Source organism: Labrus mixtus, chromosome 18 (genome assembly GCF_963584025.1).
Source record: "Labrus mixtus chromosome 18, fLabMix1.1, whole genome shotgun sequence".
NCBI lineage: Eukaryota > Metazoa > Chordata > Actinopteri > Labriformes > Labridae > Labrus > Labrus mixtus.
In genome coordinates this window covers 7,402,758-7,423,587 of record NC_083629.1, presented here as the reverse complement: position 1 = coordinate 7,423,587, position 20,830 = coordinate 7,402,758, and the positions used below count along the sequence as shown (strand labels likewise).

General features: G+C 44.0%; 1 protein-coding gene across 1 annotated transcript in view; it reads right to left on the bottom strand.

The window, feature by feature from the left end:
• Nucleotides 1-20,830, bottom strand: part of akap6 (A kinase (PRKA) anchor protein 6) — a 164,102-nt gene that overhangs the window by 139,226 nt on the left and 4,046 nt on the right. Inside the window, exons 2-3 of the mRNA XM_061062614.1 lie at nt 6,360-6,657; nt 5,229-5,400 (exon numbers count right to left, since the gene is read on the bottom strand). Coding sequence (XP_060918597.1) covers nt 5,229-5,400; nt 6,360-6,592 — 405 coding nt within the window. The 5' untranslated portion in view covers nt 6,593-6,657. The remainder of the gene's footprint in view (nt 1-5,228; nt 5,401-6,359; nt 6,658-20,830) is intronic.

Here is a 20,830-nt window from a genome sequence, read left to right as displayed (position 1 = left end):
AAAATCACAAAAACAATCAAGAACAACCTGAACTGCTTTAAATTAATAAGACACTACATGCCAACTCAAGCAGCACAGGTGTTCATACATTCAATGATTTTCTCTCATTTCTCATACTGTATGACAGTTTGGTCACAAGCTTCACCCTCTACAATCAGAAACCTCTCATCACTATACAACCAGGCCCTGAAAATAATGGACAAAAAACCTGTCCGGTGGCATCACTGTCACATACTGAAAAAACACAATCTACTCAGTTTTGAGAGCTTTATGCACTTATGTTTCCTCAAACTTGTTTTTAAATGTATCAACAATCTGGCCCCTGAACCTCTCTCCAGATATGTTCGAAAACAGGACGGAAACAGGGTAACGAGAAGCACTGTGAATGGAGACTGTAGCGTACAACATCGTAGATCTACGTTTGGTCAATCAGCTTCTCCATCAAAGGCTGTAAACTCTGGAACACCTTACCACCTGAAATAAAATTAATGTCCAACTTAAAATCTTTTACAAAACAGGTGAAATGCTGGCTCAAAGCAAGCCAGAGCTGTACCCACTTTGAATTAATATCTTGTACATTTTAATCTGTTTGTTTACACAAAGGCCCAACTGGGGACACGAGTTGGAAATTAGCAATAGCTATATACTCTTTATGCAGCACATCAGTTTCATGCTTTGTATTGAAATTATGTTAAATTGCATTGTCCCTATTAAATAAATAAATTCAAAGAAAAGAGCAGTGAGTACAGCATGAGGAGAAGAGGGATGACCGGAACACTCTTAGAAAAACAATCTGAGCCTGTCAGGGACAAAAACCACAACTTTTACTGGACACACTCAATCCCTCAATCAGTTACACTCATTCTGCTTCAGGTCGACATTTCTGTATTGTAAATCCTTTTCTTGATTAGTCTAACGTAATATTCTAATATTTTGAGGTTCTGGGTTTTTGATTTTTCATGAGCGATAAGCCATAATAATCAAGATTAAAATAAAAAGAAAGGTTTGAAATATTTCACTTTACATGTCTATTGAATTAGGGAGAAAATAAACTCTTCCATGATATTCTAATTTCTTAAGAAGCAGCTGTAGTTCCCTTCATGTCTTAAACAGTGTAAACAGTCACCAGAGCACTGAGAATGGTAATACTGTAAAGCCAGACTCCAGTGTAATACCAAGAACTCACCACTAGAGGGAGCTGTCCCCCAGATAATGAACAGTCTGTCCTACAGTCTTTTACTTTTTTTTTATTTAACCAGGTTTCTCTCTCTCACTCACACACACACACACACACACACACACACACACACACACACACACACACACACACACACACACACACACACACACACACACACACACACACACACACACACACACACACACACACACACACACACACACACACACACACACACACACACACACACACACACACACACACACACACACACACACACACACACACACACACAGGGGTCAAATGAACATTGACAGAAAGTCATCCAGGAAGAGGCAGGGTCACACTGGTCGCCAGCCAATCACAGGGCTGACATATAGAGAAAGACAACCAGCCACACTCACATTCACACCTATAGGTAATTTAGAGTCACCAGTTAACCTAACGAGCATGTCTTTGAACTGGGGGAGGAAGCCGGAGAACCCGGAGAGAACCCACACATCCACAGGGGAGAACGTGCAGACTCCACACAGAGAGACTCCTGTCAGACAGGGATTCAAACCAGGAACCTCCTCACTGTTAGGCGACAGCCCGCAATCTATACTTCAGGTTTTATGCATACATATAAGTGGCACCAGAAGAAAGTGGAGTTGTGAAATGCCATTTACTCGTTAGACCCTTTCCCTCTTGCTTTGTTGTGATGTATATCGTCATGGTCATAGATATGCCCCTCCCTCATCGATCCTGACTGAAGTGTGTGAGTTAAAGTTTGTCTGCAGGTTCGGATCTGACACCAACATGAAACAAGCGAGGTGCCAGAGAACATGCAGCGTGGACACAAACAGAAGGCGTCACGTCTGCTTCTGGTTCGTCCTCCAGCTGCGATTGGACTGAAGCGTCTTCTCACGTTAACATCAGGCTTCAGTCTGTCTCTGATTTTGTGGCGTCTAATTTTCCTTTTTGTCTCTCGACGCTGCTCTGACACACTGATAAGTCTCTCAGATGACGAGATGACAGACTGTTGTCATGACAACACTGGTATCCAACAACGTTTCAGGTCATGTAAAGAGGACTTCTGTCATTTTCTTTATAACTCGGGCTCCATCTTTACATATTATGTTTAATGCTTAAAGTCAAGACCACACTAACCGGGACAGAGACCAGAGTGATCAAGACCGAGTCAGGACCACGACCTACTTTCAGCTGAGAGAAAATTAACTATCCCCCGTGTTTATTGTGTGAAAGACCTTCTTCTGCTTCTTCAGCATGTTGTGAGATGTTTTGGCCACCAGAGGGCATAACAAGGTGCTCTCATCCTAAAAGAGTAAAGCTTCTCTCTGCAGAAGAAGAGGCCGAGCCGACAGCGCATGTTACAAAGAGGAGAATTTAGGAACTCATGAGAGGCATCCTCGTACTTTATAAAGCATCATACATCTACAAACATCCTTCTCTGGGGTGAATATTTCACTGCACTGCATTTAGAGTCACCTTCAGTTGTGTGTTTAATTGAACAGTGTGGTTTGACAGTGTGGGAGCCACAGGCCGGATTCAAACTCGGGCCGCCCGTCTGGAGGACTACAGCCTCTGTACATGGGGCGTGCACTAACACTAGCTGTCAATCAAAGGGTTGTGGGCGGGTCTCTCTGACTCCATGAACAATCAGCGTGCAGCAGTGAAACAAACCCGACAGCTTGACGTTTCAAGGAAATGTAAATGCAACAGGGGAAAAAAATAATATATGACACTGTTTGGTTAGTGCGCTGAGTGTACGGATGCTATAGTCTTTCAGGCGGGTAACCCGGGTTTGACGTTCCTGCATGTCATTCCCCACTGTCTCTCTCTCTCTCTCTGGTTTCTGACTCTATCCACTGTCCTATCTCTGAAATAAGAAAGGTAAAAACAAAAGTTGATTCAAACACTAGTCTCGCCTCTGACAAGACCAATAGCCAATCATAGTTCAGGATTTTGGGGCGGCCATCAGATTTCTAGAGCACCCTTTGGCCCCGCCCCTCGTTGAAGGTTCTGGTGTGAGAACAGAAGCTTCAGTATTTGACAAGTGGTTCAAAAAAACACAAACACACACACATAAGGACATACACACAGAGTCTGAGTGACATCAGTGAACTGCACAACAAAGCTGTAGTTGTAACAATGTCACACACACACACACACACACACACACTCACACTCACACTCACACACACACACACATACAGTTATGTCATCTTAAAACAAACAGATTCTAATGCTGTCACATTATGTTCCTGTTTGTTCGCTTCTGAACATCTATCTTTGTGAGGACCAAACTGTCAGCTGAACCCGCTCTGTCCTCGACCAAAACCAGGACCAAGGCAGGGCAAGACCAAGACAAACCGAGGGCATTAGGGATCGAGACCGAGTCAAGACCAAGGCAGGGCGAGACCGGGACAAGACCAAGACCATAAATATCACAGGAAAATCCTCATCTTGTGTTTAGGGGACGTGTCACTCACTTAGACTGTAACACCGGGAAGGTTACGGCCATAACCGGGAGGTTAAATATTGAAGTAATGACGTGCAAAAATAGTCTATCGGTGGTGGTATTGACCGGTCTTGATAATCCGGAGTCCGCCCAGTCTGAGACCAAGACAAGACCAAGTAAAAATGCTTTTGGATTCTCAGACGAGATGAGAACTTTGAAAAGTGGTCTCTAGACCGCTATTGAGACCAAGACCGAGTACTACAACACTCCTTTTTTGCAAATAGCAAACCTGCGAGAACGAGTCCTAGAAGACAATAACATTTTCATGATTCAGACTCTGCAGGTATTTAAGATCCTCAGCTTTAAAAACATGTCAGTGAATTAAACATGAAGACAAACTCTGGATGATTAATCACTTTGAAAACAAACTCCTTGTTTCCTTCGCTTACATAAAATCCACCGGAGAGATGAAGAGGAGGAGGACGATGAAGGGCGAGACGACGACTGCTCCGTGTCTGCGAGGGCTGCAGTTACATAAATAAAAGAAGGGTCAACCGGGCGCCCTGTGGAAACTTCTCCTTACATAACACAGAGGCTGTGGGGGAGGGGGGAGGGCATTATGGGTAATTTACAGCCTGAGGTCAGGCAGTGGAATCGACTGATGTTCTGTCGTCTTCATGAATGTGACACTGAGCTGCTGAGAGGCTTAAATGCATGTGAGACTGACTTTGAATGCTGCTGGAGGAGAACATCATTAGGGTTGACTAGCGGAGATCTTTTTCAAATCATTGAGCGTTCATTTATAGTCGATTAAGGTCCAAGTTTCGATCCTATAGAATATTGAGCTGTCTCCCCCCGCCCACTCCTCTCTAGAGTCGATGCTCACGCAGGTCACCATGTGGTGGACACTGAAGCTTCAGTGTTTATCCAGCTCTGCATCGGTCTGTAAACCTTTCTGTGTTCTAACCTCTCTCCATTTTTCAAAAGCATCTTCAATATTGATCCTAGTTTGAGCACGTTTCTGCTCGTGGAGCTTATTAGAAACATGCAGAGGCTTTTTTAGGTCGGGTACAATCACTTCTATCTGAACCACTTCTCTTGCCCGCTTCCATCGCTGCAACACCTGTTGACCTGATAACTGCTCTCATATCTGGCAAACCGAGGGGCGTCCAAAACGGCCGTGTGGGGGTGCCTTAAAACCGCCTACCTTCTCTGGTCCAAACAAATCCAGAGCATTCAGGAGCAGAATCTAAAGTTAGAAGGAGGACATACTGACTGCTGCATTGTTGTCAGAGAAGTCAGCACTTCAACATAGCATGTTTCCTTAATGTCTGATCATATAGTAAGGTCATGAGCAGACAAACTGGTGAAGCAGGGTTTACTTTCCTGTCTCTAAAAAAATTATCCAGCTTTTGTGTGCACACTTTGTAAAACCTATAAATGGATGATGATGTGTGCGGGTTCTTGCACTGCATTATGGGATTGCCTCAGAGTTTTCTAAACAAACCAGATGATGTCAAAGTTCCCCTCATGGTGTTAAAAGGAGGTCAGTGCTCTCAGTAAGGTTTAGGCAGCAGCTGATCGTACCTTGAGCTGCACCAGGTGGACGTCCACGTGTCTGTTGTCTCCGTCCTGTCCCACAGAGTGTGAGAGCTGTGTGACTCTGTCGCTGGTCGCTCTCAGCCACTTCTCGATCTCCGGGAGGTGGAGGACCACCTTCCAGTCGGCTCCAGTGTGGAGGGGCGGAGGTTTCTTTGACCTGAAACGACACACTCTGCACATCAGGCGAATGTAAAGACCTACAGCTTCTCCAAACTCCATTTTATTTTCAAATGCTGCATCAGTAACACAAATGTGGATAGTCAGCTCCTGACTCTGCTCTCTCTCTAAGTTTGAGTTTTAACTGTTTAAGTCATTTAGAATGAGCATCTTCACAGTTTCAGTTCAGTTTAAAAGCTCTAATTTACTTTATTTTGTCTTCAGTCGTAACTAAGTCGACTGTTTTCATCAAACAAGCTCTGATTTGACTCACTGCTCTGCACCAAACAGCCAACAGACTTAAAGTAGCTGAGGGAGGAGAGTGGAACATTTTGCAGCTCACTTTGACCTGAATCATGACTCTGGATGAAGGAGCTTAAGTATGCTAGCAAAGGTTAGCAGAAGCTCAGCTAGCAGCCCAAAGTGTTTTGGAGAGAGCGACACAAAACCAGGTTCAGAATAAACCCTGAAGGGGTCTTTAAACCTTTTTTAGCTAACTTCACCAGCCTGCCGTGAACCTGTTGCTGCATTGCTCTGCGTGCAAAGATGTTGCTTTAGCTGTAGCTAAAAGACTGCAGGGATTAGATCACTGATTTGCATCATTACTGACGACTGCAACAAGCAACAGGACACAATTTACATCAGGAAAAACGTGCTGCAGATTCAGAAACACAGGAATGTTCTGCAGTGCAAAATAAGAAAGAACTTTAATGATAAACTGTCCGACTGAGCGCCCCCTGCAGGCCTGGAGCATTTCTGTAATGATGGCTGGATCTGCAGCGTTTTTCTGTTGCTGTTTTGGTTGTGGAGAAAATTATTTTTGTGTGTTTCCATTGTTATGTATTTTAAAACTGTTCCATGTGTTTAGAAATTGCATCGTTTCTGTTTCTTATCTACTACCGATGATCTGAAAACCACTGTCGTCATGACAAGCTGAACCACAGAGCACTGATTGTTTACCTCCTGGAGGGGTCTCGCCCCATGCCTCGGCTGGGGCCCGGTCCAGGCGATGAGGCCCCGTCGTGGGTCTGGTGCTCCAGGTCGGGGCTGAAGAGGGCGGTGGTGACATCATCATCATCTGCAGCAGCAGCTGTCGGGGAGGTGGAGGTGTCAGGGTCCAGGGTCGGGGTGACGGAGGTGATCATCGGGGAGGGGGATTCAGGGGCCGCGGGGGAGAGAGCTACGATGCTCATGGTGTCAGAGAGGGTTAGAGAGGTTCAGGTTCCTAATCCGGGTGGGCGAGACTCATTGGAGGAAACTGGAGAGAGAGAGAGAGAGAGAGAGAGAGAGAGAGAGAGAGAGAGAGAGAGAGAGAGAGAGAGAGGTAAAGGTCATAAACATACAAATAAAGAGGAGAAATAAAAGTATCTGCCCGGCAGTCAAACACACAATTATCCAAAAGTAAATACTAAAAATGGAATGAGGTCATCGATATGTGGAGGAAGAATCAAACATGCGGTCTGACACTTCTGTTTATCTCGTCCACGCCTCCTTCAGTCTGCACGAGGATGGAAATAAAAACCCTCCATTGTTTGGTTTGTTTCACTCGTTTTTCTCACTTCATCTCTCTCTCTCTCCGACATGCAGGCTGTCACAGCGTGGCACTGCACGACACGGGGTCCCGTGTGTGTGTGTGTGTGTGTGTGTGTGTGTGTGTGTGTGTGTGTGTGTGTGTGTGTGTGTGTGTGTGTGTGTGTGTGTGTGTGTGTGTGTGTGTGTGTGTGTGTGTGTGTGTGTACTCTGTAGCTTTAAATCCTTTTTAAGCACCACCAGACGCGGCATTCACTCAAATAAAATGTTTAATTCATATTTTTCTCTGAATAAAAAATGCTTCCCACTCAGAGTGCAGTCCGCAGGTTTCTGTGAGAACTTCTTAAAAGTCAGAGCCGAGCACTTTAACTTTATCAAGATGAAAATATCATACATGTTTTTTCAAACTAGAAAGTTCAGATTTTACACACACACAAACCCACACACACACACACACACACACACACACACACACACACACACACACACACACACACACACACACACACACAGTGACCCAGTAACCAGCAGTGAGGATGACTCAGCGCTGTATTGATTAGCTTTAGCTCTAGCAGCAACGGAGAAATCAGTCAGTGGAGCAGCTGAACAAAATAAACAGTCGGTGATAAAGTCGACCTGTCTGACTGGATTCATGATGGTCATCCAGTTCAGCCCAGCACAGTCCAGCCCATATTTACCAGATTGGACTGATTAATGAATTAATGATCTGTAAATTCTCATTTTATTCTTCATATTTACCAAAGGCTTTTGGTCTTTGTTTTGCTGAAACAATCACAGTTTGTCCTCTGCAGATCAGTTAAGGATTATTTTATCTGGAATCTGCTGTTTTCTTTATTCAAACCTTCCTCCCCCCGTCTCTCTCTCTCTCTCTCTGAAACATGATGCTCAGAGCAGGATAAGCACTTCCTGACTGTGAAGCATCATGATGAGGTCAGGGTGCAGGAACAACCATCACATCATCATCATCATCATCATCATCATCATCATCATCATCATCATCATCATACCACTGTATCGAACACATGGGCGCAGAGAGGGAGAGGAGAAGAAGTGATGAAGAAGATGATGAGGGTAACATGACTCAGATGAAAAAAAATTCACCTCATCAGCTGTCGAGTTGATGATGACGGTTGTTCATTCAGAGCACGATACATTTAACCTCGTTATAATGCTCGGACGTCATTACTGCAATTTAATTTAAGTTCCTGTGAGTCAGGAATGATTTAATATATCTGATTCATGTTTTTATCTTTCTTATAAATGTCAAAAATATTTCCTTAATGTCTCCTATAGATAAGATGAGAAATGCAGCAGTACTCTGCCAACAACTGCAGTTCCTCCAGTGTCCACTAGAGTCTGTCTCCTGCAGTGAGTCAGTCTCCATAGAGCCCCATGTTAAAATGTCCAACTTTACACAACCATTCAAGAGCTCTCCATATGACCAAGTTCAACACTTTCAACAATCTCTCAGAGCATCTTTTTTTTTAAATAAATAACCAGCAGCTGTCAGCAGCATACTGACGCGTCTCATTCTGAAGGAAATAAAATAAATTAACTGTTTCAATTTCTCCTTCTGGAACGACTCTATCAACATGTCCTCTCCCTCCAAGAACATTCTCAGAACATCATCATGTTGGAGAAATAATCACGTAGTACGTTATAAAAGCTCTCCATGCTGCCATGAGTTTAACTCTCCGTATGCTGATAGAGCACAGCTTAATGACTTCATTAAACTGAGGAGAGGAAAGAGGTCACTTTCCTGCAGGGACGCCAGCAGGGACGCAGGCTGCACACGTGAGTGCAATATCACACATGCACACACAACATACACAATACATACAGTATATACTGTATATACACACACTGAGACACACACATGAGATCACTGCACAAATATAACTCTAACTAAACATGACATGTTTAAATATTGTCTTCCACATCTCAGTCGTCCAGCTATCAAAACTTCTACGACTTTCATACTTCTTAATACAAATACTTTTTGGGATACGGCGAGTTAAAAAACAATACAATCTCTGTTTTGTTTTTTACTGATTAAAGGATGGAAAAGTACAGAAAAAAAAGCAGATTTTCAGATATGTCCCAAAGCTGTGATTCTGACTCACTGTTCTGAAATGTTTTTATTACAATGAATAACATGGAAATGTGTCTTGACAAAAATACTTTGGCATGAAATATCAGCATGAAGGAACTAAGGCAGAGAAAGAATCAGATTTAAAAGGGGAGCAGACCGATGATAGGTTGAAAATGAGGGAGGAACGCCATGCGATTGGTTAGATGAGTAGCGCTGACGAGACAGCTGATTATCCAATGACAGCCCCAGAAAATGACAGTGGAAAAGTGAGTGAGCGTGCAAAAAGGGATAAATGAGAAAGACCTGATCGTGAAGGCAATTATAGTCTTCCTGACTGAACTTACGCTAGAGCTTCATGTCAGAAAATGCCGACGTTTCTCACGTCTATTCGGCATCCTGAAGACACAAAAGTTATGTTTAAGTCTGTCTACTACCACAAATTCAGTGGCAGCATTTCAGTACCAAAACGTTCGATCTGTTCATCCATTTCTACAATGTAGTCAGTGTGCAGGAGGCAGGTGCCAAACTTGTGCTAGCGTACGTTAGCTTGCAGTGTAGGTACTAGCAGTAAACGTACACACTACATCCTGCAGGGGGCGGAGCTTCAGGGGTTGATGAGCCCAGGAGGAGGAGGTGTTGGTGAATGTTGTGTTTACAAACTGCACAAACTACTGACACAGCGTCCCTGAGTGGGTGGGTTTTGTCTGTGGTGTCATATTGTGACATTTCCTGTTGTAAGTTCTGACTCAGCCAACAAGTCTGAAAACTTCTCGAGGAAACCCTGATCTTTTAGATTTCTCTAAAACACACACATACTATAATGCAGACTTTTACTCCTCCCATACAGACCTTTAATCTCAGCTGATCCTCTTTTTTATCCCCATGCTACACAAATCATCTCGTCTAACATCGTCTGAGTACTCGCTGAGCTCATGATTCAGAGCTCCACGCCGGCTGTTCATGAATCAGCCGTCTGACGGGAGACGCTTTACACGAGACCTGACTCATCCGCCGTCCTTTGTGGGATTAAAGTCGAGATTAAAGCCGAACAGTAGAAAAGATTGTTATGTAACACGGCAGCTGTTTGATCAGCTGCAGACACAAAGACAGAACGGAGGGATTCTTCCTCTTTTGATGAGGTGCTGCAGACTTTACAAATGTTTCTAAAATGGACCTGAGATGAAGTTTCCCTGCACTGGGACATCCCCACCTGAAGATTCTTTTCAACATTGCGTCCATAAAACGGGACAGAACAAATATAGATGGAAAATGTTCCCATTTACCGTCTTTGTTTTTGGTTATTTTTAAAACTTTGTGTTGCTGAATAATACAAATCTGCACTTCTTCAAAGAGAGAGAGAGAGAGCAGCACATCGTCCTCAGGTGATGCTGCCAGCCTCTCTGGCCCCGCCCACTGCACATGGCACACCCGCACAAGAGGCTGCAGGCTGAACTGAGCTCTCAGACGACCCGATGTTATAAATCATTTAACAAAGCGCTATGCGTGTTACAGTCAGAGTGTGTGTGTGTGCGCGTGTGTGCGCGCGTGGGTGTGTGTGTGTTACAGTCAGATTGTGTGTGTGTCGCTGTGACTAAAATAAACGGTGGATGAGGTCGATGAAGAGAAAGAGAATACAGCGATGAGACAGACTGCAGTCACACAGGACTATCAGTTTGTGTGTGTGTGTGTGTGTGTCAGGGTCCCAGGGGTCTCCCAGCCCAGCCCCAGTATAAATAATATATCAGAGCAGAGGAGGATGTGTTGGAGGTTCTTCTTCTCCTGGTTGTTAATCTTTCCCTCTCTCTCTCTGAGCCTCGTGTTTCTGAAGGTGACGGAGAACACGAGCAGCGAAAAATAAAGTCTTCCTCACATACCGTAGCTGTAGCTGCAGCACACATCTCTGCATGAAGCCACCAAGACGGAGAAAAACAGGCACCTGACAGATGAGTTTCTGTACACATGACCTGAAATGAGAGCTGTGGAATCTGATTTGAAGGAGATCTTTCTTGTCTTTTGTCATCGAGATGATGCTATAAAACGTTAAAGCTACAAGCAGTTCAAGGAAAGTACAAGGTCATAACGTCCCCTGTGGTGAGGGGAAGATACAAAACCTCATTATTGCAACAAAAATCCACATCAGAGAAGAACTGAGTCACCTGAGTTACTGTGATTACAACAACGAGCTTTTTAGCTGACTTTTCCAGATTGTTTTTGACCTCTCAGGCTGAATTCATACTGCCCTTACATTTCTATTGGTGCTCATTTCTGTTATTTTTTATTCCTCTGTGATCCTCTGCATCTGCTTTACACTATAAAATCCACCATGAATATGAAAATCAGGAGCTTTAAAAGGAGAATGTGTGACTTTTTGATCCAGTAGATGTCGCCATTGAGCTCCAGCATGAAACCAAAACAAACTGCTGTTAGGCCACGCCTCCTCCATACTGAAGCCTCCGCTCTCCTCCTGCCTTCGTACAAAGGAGTCAAGCACAAGCGGTGGACAAAATTGTCCTCTGCTTGAGCTGCAATCCCCTGTGTCCTGCATTGTTGTGTTAGCATGCTAATGTTAGCACTCTTTAGTTAGCTCGTAGCTTCACGTTGCATGTAAACTGACACAGAATGAGCGTGATCTAAAAACTCTTACTAACATCAAAATAATCAGTGAGTATGTTCTTCTTCTTCTCTCTAGTCCTTGACTAAAACAGTTTTTATACACAAGGGGAGGAGCCGGCCATCCCGTCCATGTGAACACGGCTCTGACAACATCACAGCCAGCGGGACTCGAGCTTCTCACTCATTGTAGACAGTCATGACTCAGAGACACATTTACACAGGACAGACTTGATGTCTGATTTATTTATGTGGAACATGTTGCATATTCTTTCTTTAAAGTTGTGTCCGAAACCCTCATTCCCTCCTCCCTCTGTAGTGGACTTCTTTAGTGCACATCTCAAGACTAAGGGGCAGCTTTGGGGTTTACAGCCTGTTTTACAGCTGGCGACTGAAGAAATCGACTGGAGCAAATGCAAAACTATTTGGACGCATCAGTCATTTACAACGACGATGTAAAAAAAAGGGCTCAGGTTAGAAAAAAAACATGAGGAGGCTTTAAGATGCATTCATTACTCAACCCTGCTGGCCAGGAGGCGGATTCTGCTGAGATGGAAATCCTCAGCCCCACCTACACATGTGCACTGGATTAAAGAGGTGCTTCATTTTCTTAAACTGGAAGAAATCAGGATAACCCTGTCTGGATCTGAGAGGTCCTTTGAAAAAACTTGGAACCCCTTTTTGTCATATGTCAAAAGCACAGAATGTCATTTTAATCTGGACTGAGAACCTAGCCTGAAAAATCCTGTGATTTTTCACTTACTTTTTATTATTGTCAACCCTGTTTCTTTTTCTTTTTTTTTTTCTTATGGGGATATGCGCCAGGGGAGGGGTACGGGTGGGGGTGAGGGGTCTAATTGTTTGTTTGTATGTATGTGTTTATCTTGTTCTTGTTGGGAAAAAAAATACACATTCTGTACGGACATTACTAAATGGAAATATTGTTAATATGTAAAAGAAATAAAGAAAGTTTAAAAAAAATGCCTGAAAAAAAATTCATTACCTGAACAATAATAATCTGTAACAGGGCTCCACTTGTGTTAATCATAGCTGAGATACACACACACACACACACACACACACACACACACACACACACACACACACACACACACACACACACACACACACACACACACACACACACACACACACACACAGGCTGCACCAACTTCATGAACACACCTTTACTTTACATCCACTGCTCTGCATCACGTTACATTATCGACCTTCACTTTCCAGTCTGGACTCCCACTGGGACCCGACCATTAGAGCGCAGAGGCCATATTGAGTAATTATAATTATGGGATATGTTACAGCTCAGTGTTTCCTTACAGGCCGCTGACGTTATCAGACTGATCAGAAGTGATCTGTGAGGGCCGCTGATGATGGCCTAGTGGTTAGGTTAGGTGGAGGCTGTAGAGCTACAAGCGGGCGACCATGGTTCAAGTCCGACCTGCAGCTCCTTTCACATGTCATTCACCACTCCCTCTCATGATTTCTGACTCTATCCACTGTCCGATCCAAATAAAGGCACAAAATCCCCGAAAAGAAATCTTCCAAATAAAAGAATTGATCTTAGAATATCTGAGATCTGAAATGTTCTGCAGAAAGAGTGCAGCTTCTTCTAAGGATAATAAATATATTCCTGCAGGCCGAGAGAGAGAGAGAGAGAAAAAGGCCGGTCAAACCAAAAGGAGCAATGCAGCTGTGTAACAACACTCGACTCCATAACAGCCATCTTACTAAGGATTCAAACTCCCATTTGATCGCTTCAAACAGAATCTGGTCAGTGATGCAGAAGGTCCTGCAGAGACACCATAAAGGTCCTGCAGAGACACCGGGAGGTCCTGCAGAGACACCATAAAGGTCCTGCAGAGACACCAGGAGGTCCTGCAGAGACACCATAAAGGTCCTGCAGAGACACCGGGAGGTCCTGCAGAGACACCACAAAGGTCCTGCAGAGACACCATAAAGGACCTGCAGAGACACCGGGAGGTCCTGCAGAGACACCATAAAGGTCCTGCAGAGACACCACAAAGGTCCTGCAGAGACACCACAAAGGTCCTGCAGAGACACCACAAAGGTCCTGCAGAGACACCGGGAGGTCCTGCAGAGACACCATAAAGGTCCTGCAGAGACACCATAAAGGTCCTGCAGAGACACCATAAAGGTCCTGCAGAGACACCCAGGACTATGGCAGGACTACACAAGAATATTTGAGCTACCCATCCTGAGCGTGACCTCACAGTAACATGGCCGCCCTAAGAAGATGGTCCATCACTAAAATAGCACGCTAAATCCTGGGGGGACTTTCTTGTGAATGGATCATGTGTCATTGAGGAGTTTCATGAGAATCTAAAGGGAATATTTAACACCTTTAAACTGTTGTTCATCTAACTGCAGAAACATAGAACTCGTTCTGTGTCACATGTGCAAGAATCATTTTTAAAAACCACAGGAAGCCATGCATAGGAGCAAACTGGTCAGATTAAGATTTTAAAGTCATTATGGAGAAAAGCCACCAGCCAAACACACACACTGCTGCTGCTGCTGCTGCTGGAGTCAGCACTACAGCATCTCAGTGTCTGCTGCCGCCCGGCCTGCTGCAATTCATCAGATAACCGGTCAATTTCTGTGTGTGTATTTCTGAGTGTGAATGTGTGTGTGGCAGTGTGTTCAATAATTGAGTTTCCACAGATAAAAGGCCTCCCTCACTCTGTGTCACAGAAAGCGGCTGACAGAAACAACTTGGATGCAATCGTGTTTCTGGTGGTAAAAAAAATGATGAATGTACACATCAGCACACACAGCACATATGAGACAACCTTCAGGTCTCTTTGTCTTTAAATGTGATGAAGTGCAAAGAAACAAAGACGACTAACTCATCCAGTACAGCCGCTCGCTCAGAGGTCCAAAATTACAACACAGATCGATGAGTTTAAAGTTCAGGGAGCGGTAAAAAGCAAACGACGGACGACCATCCAGAAGGTGAAAGTTCGATTCCTCTATGACACTGACAGTCAATCCAAAACACGAGCTGAATAACATTTCATCAATGATGACTGTGCATAATGCTGAGGTCAGACTACACCATCTTCTTTTCTGTTACCATGGTCACTGTGTCAGATTAGGCGCTCACAGAGCCATACATTTGTTCTGTGACTTGACCGACAGACATGACAGATTACACGGTGGTACCCGACCAATCATCACCATCGATGTGAAGATGTTTGAAGGAAAAGGGGTGGGGCAAGAGGACACCTTGAGAGGATAAAAAAGATGTTGTTGCCAGAGGTCGACAAAGGTTTCCTTCCTCTGTCTCATAGTTCCATCTCGCAGCACCAACTTCATCACTCTTCTCTCGCATCTCCTTTTTGTTTGTTTACGCTCGAGACTTTTGCACGTGTAGCGCGCTCTGTGCTCTCATTGGTCAACAGCGCTGACATGGTGGAAGCCAGAAAAATATCAGACAGAGGCGTCTCAAATGTGGCCTTGATTGTCGTTAACTGGTACACACAACAACGGATAAAACCATCGATTTTCGGGGGCCGACGGGACGGGATCGTGCTAAAATCGTGCTAATGGCGTGCAGGCTGACCTCGGCATTCCTTACATTGATGTACTTCCTTGTTTTTTATAACCCATGAATCATAACCGAACTGTGAGGGTTTCACAAAAATTACAATTTCTTATTTAGATTTTTTCAACATACAGCATTGACTTTATTTTGAAAGTCTAACTGGGCATTTATTTTCTTTTGAAGCTCTAAGCTAACCTCATATCTATTATTTCTAACTCGTCCACACAGCCTCGTGCGATGGAGCGGGACCACAAAGCGTGCGTGGGGATGATGCTGCACGACGAGTTGAGAGTGAAAATATGAAAATGTGATCAAACACGCAGCTCAGACTCAGACTTTATATTTCTCAGAGACACTCCTGGGATGCTCCTCTGACTTCAAGGCGAGATTTTACAAGTCACAGGCTTTCCTTTATTTCCCACAATGCCTTTCAAAAAACAAAATAAGAAAAGGGGAGAGGTTTGCATTCACCAGCATGCTAATACACATTACACCATTACAGGATCGATTTAATTCAGTTTATGTTTCCATGCTGCTGTCGGGTCTGTATGCCGGGTTCAGCGGATGCTGTCGTTGTCCATTTTGTTTTCAGCCACCGGCAGAAACAGAAACCAGAACTGAGGAGAGAGAGAGAGAGAGAGAGAGAGAGAGTTCACGGCCACACCCTGAGGTCTGAGCAGATGTTATCCATACAGAAACACGAGAGGAAGAGGAGAGGAGAGGATGAGGAGAGGAGACAAGACGAGACGAGACGAGACGAGACGAGACGAGAGGAGAGGAGAGGAGAGAGGAGACAGAGAGGGTCACGAGAGTTATGGAGGAAAAGAAGGAAGACAAAAAAAGAGATGATGAGACTGAAATAGAGGACTGGGAGGGGCGGAGGAAAGGAAGATTTGCAGCGAGAGAGCAGGAGGTTAGGACACCAAGAGGAGACGGAGGGTACATGTAGAGGACAGTCAGAGGAGACCAGAGGAAAAGTGAAGGAGAGACATTTATAAAAGGGAGTAAAAGAAAAGAGGAGAAACAGAACAGGAAGGAGGGGCTGCAATCAACTCTGTCTCTTTGTTTAACTTTAAGCAAATATTAATCACATGGAGCAATTTAATGTTCTCTCTTTTTTAAAGGATATTGGGGGGGGGGCTTAATGTGACTTTAGAGACAGGACAGTGGATAGAGTTGGTTATCTTAGTGAGAGAGAGAGAGAGAGAGTGGGGAATGACACGTTGGGAGAGCCACAGGTCATAATCAAACCAGGCTGCTCGCTTTGAGGACTGTGGGGTGTGTGAACTGACCACTCTGCCAAACGCACCCCAATTTAATAAACTGAACGGTCACAATGTAAGATGAAGTGTCCTCGGACAACTTCTTTAATCTAACACCAGTAAGCGCTCTGACATGAACGACATTATCGGAGCAGGCCGTTATTTATCAAACGTAACCTGTCACCAGACTCTTTGTCGATACATGCACATAAAAATGAAGTTAAAGCACCTGTACCTGATTGTACCTGTATTGTATTGGTCATATTTTGGGATCATGTGTGAAGGTTATTAACATGTGTGTATCTCTGTGACCTGAGGAAATCTGAGACCTCAGTCTTTGTCATCACAGAGTCAGTGAGTAGAAAGTGGAGCTTTAAGAAGTTTATTCAAACTGCAGAATTAAATGAAGAATGTGTGACAATTTTTATACTCAAGGGGAGGAGCCGGCCGTCCCGTCCATATAAACACGACTCTGACAACAACACAGCCAGCGGGACTCGAGCTTCTCACTCATTGTAGACAGTCATGACTCAGAGACACATTTACACAGGACATACTTGATCTCTGATTTATTTATTTGGAACATGTCACACATTCTTACATTAAGAGAAAAAGTGTGTCGTGAACGTAAATGCAACAAGCCACCATCCCCCATATATGCCAGTGGAAGAGAGGAGTGTGTGTTTGTCTCTATTCTGGATAACCCTGAACCCCATCATACCCCCCCCCCCACACACACACACACACACACACACACACACACACACACACACTCTCTCCACGCTGCGGACGATTTGCTCAATTTAAACATGGGGGATGGTGGTGGGGGATCAGCTGAGTGGGGTCCTTTTGTGAGTTTTGAATGAGGGGGTCCCTCTGAGTGCTTCATTAACATGTCACACAGCGTTTGAATGATGGAATAATACAACAAGATGTATCACATGTTGCCAAGTTTGTCTGCTTGATCATTTCATCCTCTCATTTTTGACATCTTCAAAAAGTTAAGGAAAAAAGTTTCTAAAGGTTCACAAAATATCTAGATCACTTCAGGAGGACTGCTCCAGAAATCCTCCTGATCACACATGCACCTCACAGCAGGAGACTATCCCTGTCAGACAGGAGGGGGGGCGGGGGGCTCCTGAGGTAAGAGGTGATGTAAAAAACAACGAGGAAGTAGCAGACGAAGCAACAGAGTCCTCTTTACGACACTATAATGAGAATATTTGTCTTTATATAAATGCTACGTGTAGTTCAACAGAATCACAATCTGAACTAAAGAGTGGAGAAGTTCCCCTGGATATTAAAAAAGCTGACTCTCAGGGGGTGCTTGTGGTGTAGAGGTTAGTACGTGCACCCCATGTATGGAGGCTATAGTCCTCCAAGCGACTACTTGGGTTCAAATCTGACCTGTGGCCTGTTTCCCTGCGTGTCATCCCCGCCCCTCTCTCTCTCTCTCTCTCTCTCTCTCTCTCTCTCTCTCCCTGATGTCTGACTCTATCCACCGTCCTGTCTCTAAATAAAAACACAAAAAGCCCCAAAAAATAAACATGAAATCAATAATCTGAGAAATGACAACATCTTTGAAAAACAGTCCTCAGGGGAAAGACTGCAGGGATGGTTTTTAGGATGTTATGACTCCTCAATCTTTTTGTCTGTCGGTGAAAACATGACGGGGAAAAGTTTAACTCGTTTCATTTTTTAGTTGCCGTGTTTCATGTTTCTTCCAGGTGAGGTTTTCTTCTCATTAAAAACAAAACAAGAGTTTGTTTCTGAAACTATCCGCCTCAGCCTTTAAAATAACAGTCACAGCTGCAGCAGCTGGAATGAGACAAACCTTCAGATTTTCCATCCTAACCCCTAACCCCTAACCACAGGAGGAGGTGTGTTCACTTCAGTCGGATTATTAACATAGACAAACATTTATAGTTATTATTTCTGCCAGACCAATGAGAATGCATCATTTCTGATATGCTGAGTCAGCAGACGAATGAAACATTTTTCTGACCTGTAAAATCAGTAAACAGTGTCTGTGTTTGGAGCTAAAGTTCAAAGGTCAACATGCTTAAGTGTGATTGGCTGTGTTGTTCTCTGACTTCCTGCTGTATCATGCTAACACCTCAGAGGATCGTTATCCTGCGGGAGATGGATAAAGGGCGTCGGCTCTGCTGCTCTGCAGAACAGATCGTCATCATTTAGACCCCAAATGAAGTCAACGCCGGGCCCAGGGTTTAAAAATACACAAACTGCCCTTTAAGCATCAGTAAATCAGTCTGACAAGCTGAACAACCTACTGCCTTAGAAAACACAGAACAGTCCAACTCTGAGAAGCAGATAATCTGAAGACCACTGACTCTAAATCATCCTCATTATGTTTATCAAACGTTTTAAACCGACCTGACCTCAACAGACTTCAGTAAACACAAGACGCTCCGGGCTAATTACAGACGAACCCGAGGGAGTCTGTCCACGCGCACCAGGGGAACAAGCACAAGCCTCACTTATTAACCGTCTCTAATATGTGACCGTGTTGCTGTAAGACAGCTGCAGGGCGAGGGGAAACACGACACAGGTGACCGATTCAGATTAGAGGACGATGCATGGAAGACAGATTCAATCAGCAGGAAGTCATGTCTACAATATCATTAAACACAGAGAGAATCTATGACAGAGAAATACAACCTTTACAGAAAACCACATCGGTCTTGTTACGGCCCACCTTAAGGCGGTCCTTTGGGGGCTCACAACGAACCCACAACTTGACCCAACAGAGTCCATAAGACACCTGAAAGTCAGAACTAAGGGTAGAGCTTGCTTATGAAACTTCAGCCCTGTTTCCACCAAGCGGTTGGGTTCATCTCAGTTCAGTATGGTACCCATTTAATTGTCTCCACCTTCATAAGTTGAGAATGGTACCAAAATAAGGGATCAGTACCGTCCTCCTTTTTTGGTACCCTAAAGGATCCCTTTGTTTACTGCCTCTCTGTTCTTCTTGGACATTTAACTTAGTTAATAGCTGGCTCTGATGTCACACTATTACATAGCTGACGCGGCTATCTCCATCTGGCTTACACAAATAAGTGTACGGTTGGCTGTGGAAACACAAGCAAGTTCAGGTTTTATCAAACTGTACTGAACTAAACCGGACCGCTTTGTGGAAACAGGGCTAAAGATTCACTCAGAAACCTATTTAACTAAAACACACAAATCGCTGACTGGGAGGCACCTCCCAAACACCCCTCCTCCTGAACTCAGCTCTGAGGCCAGGGCTGTATCCGAATTGTCAAGTACCTACTCAATCTGTCAGTAGGCAGTAGGCAGTACGTACTATCCATGCTGTATACTGTTTAGTACCTACTATTCAGTAGGCGGACACAGTAGGCAGATATTTGTTCCTGCTTCGTCTGATTCATTCAGTATGGAAGTGACGTCATTTACGTTTCCCGAACCGGCCGCATCCACCCGTTTTTTTTTTGTTTAGCTTTATTCAAGAGGAGTAATGAAGAGTACAGTCAGGTAAACAAAACAATATCACAATGTAAATCAAGTAAAAGACAGATTAAATAACTAAATAACATACAGTACATAAAGAACAGTACAAATGAAAGACGGTAAGATACGGAATATAAAGTAAAATAAACAAATAATCATTATTTAAATAGAGGGAGAAAGGTTTTATAATAATGCAGATATTTGTTATATTTTCTGTTAATTAAAAGTAGTGATTTCAGTCGGGACTTTAACTCTAGATTAAAAATGTATTAAATTAATCCACGCTCGTTTGTTTTGATTTGGAGGCACACGTGAAGTGACGATTTACGTTTAATTTCGCACAGCATTGTGGGTGGTAAAACACAATTCATTTCCTGAAAGCACGTATCCGATCCATACTGCATGAAACCCGGAAGTTAGTATCCATACTGAAATGTTTAGTATACTGAGGTGGACCCAAAAAATGCATACTGAATGACCACGAAAGTTCAGTATACTGAAACTCCATACTGAAAAGTACGTACTGTCTACTGAACTGTGGCTATTCGGAAAGGGCCCAGGTGTGCCTCACTGAGTCATCAGTAGCTTCACCTGCAGAGCTGGAGACTACAGAAGGGGAGAAGGGACATAAAGCACAGGGTACCTCCAAAATTGCAAAGTGCCTCCACACTCTGAAAGTAGATGGTCCCTTCTCTCTGTGTTGTATCCTGTTAGTATCTCCTGCTCAGCAGGCTGATATCTGTTCCTACTTCGTCTGATTCATTCAGTGGTGAAGTGGCATCATTAGCCCGCCTCATGTTGTTGACGCGTCAACTCAGACATGATCTGCACGATGGCTCAGTAA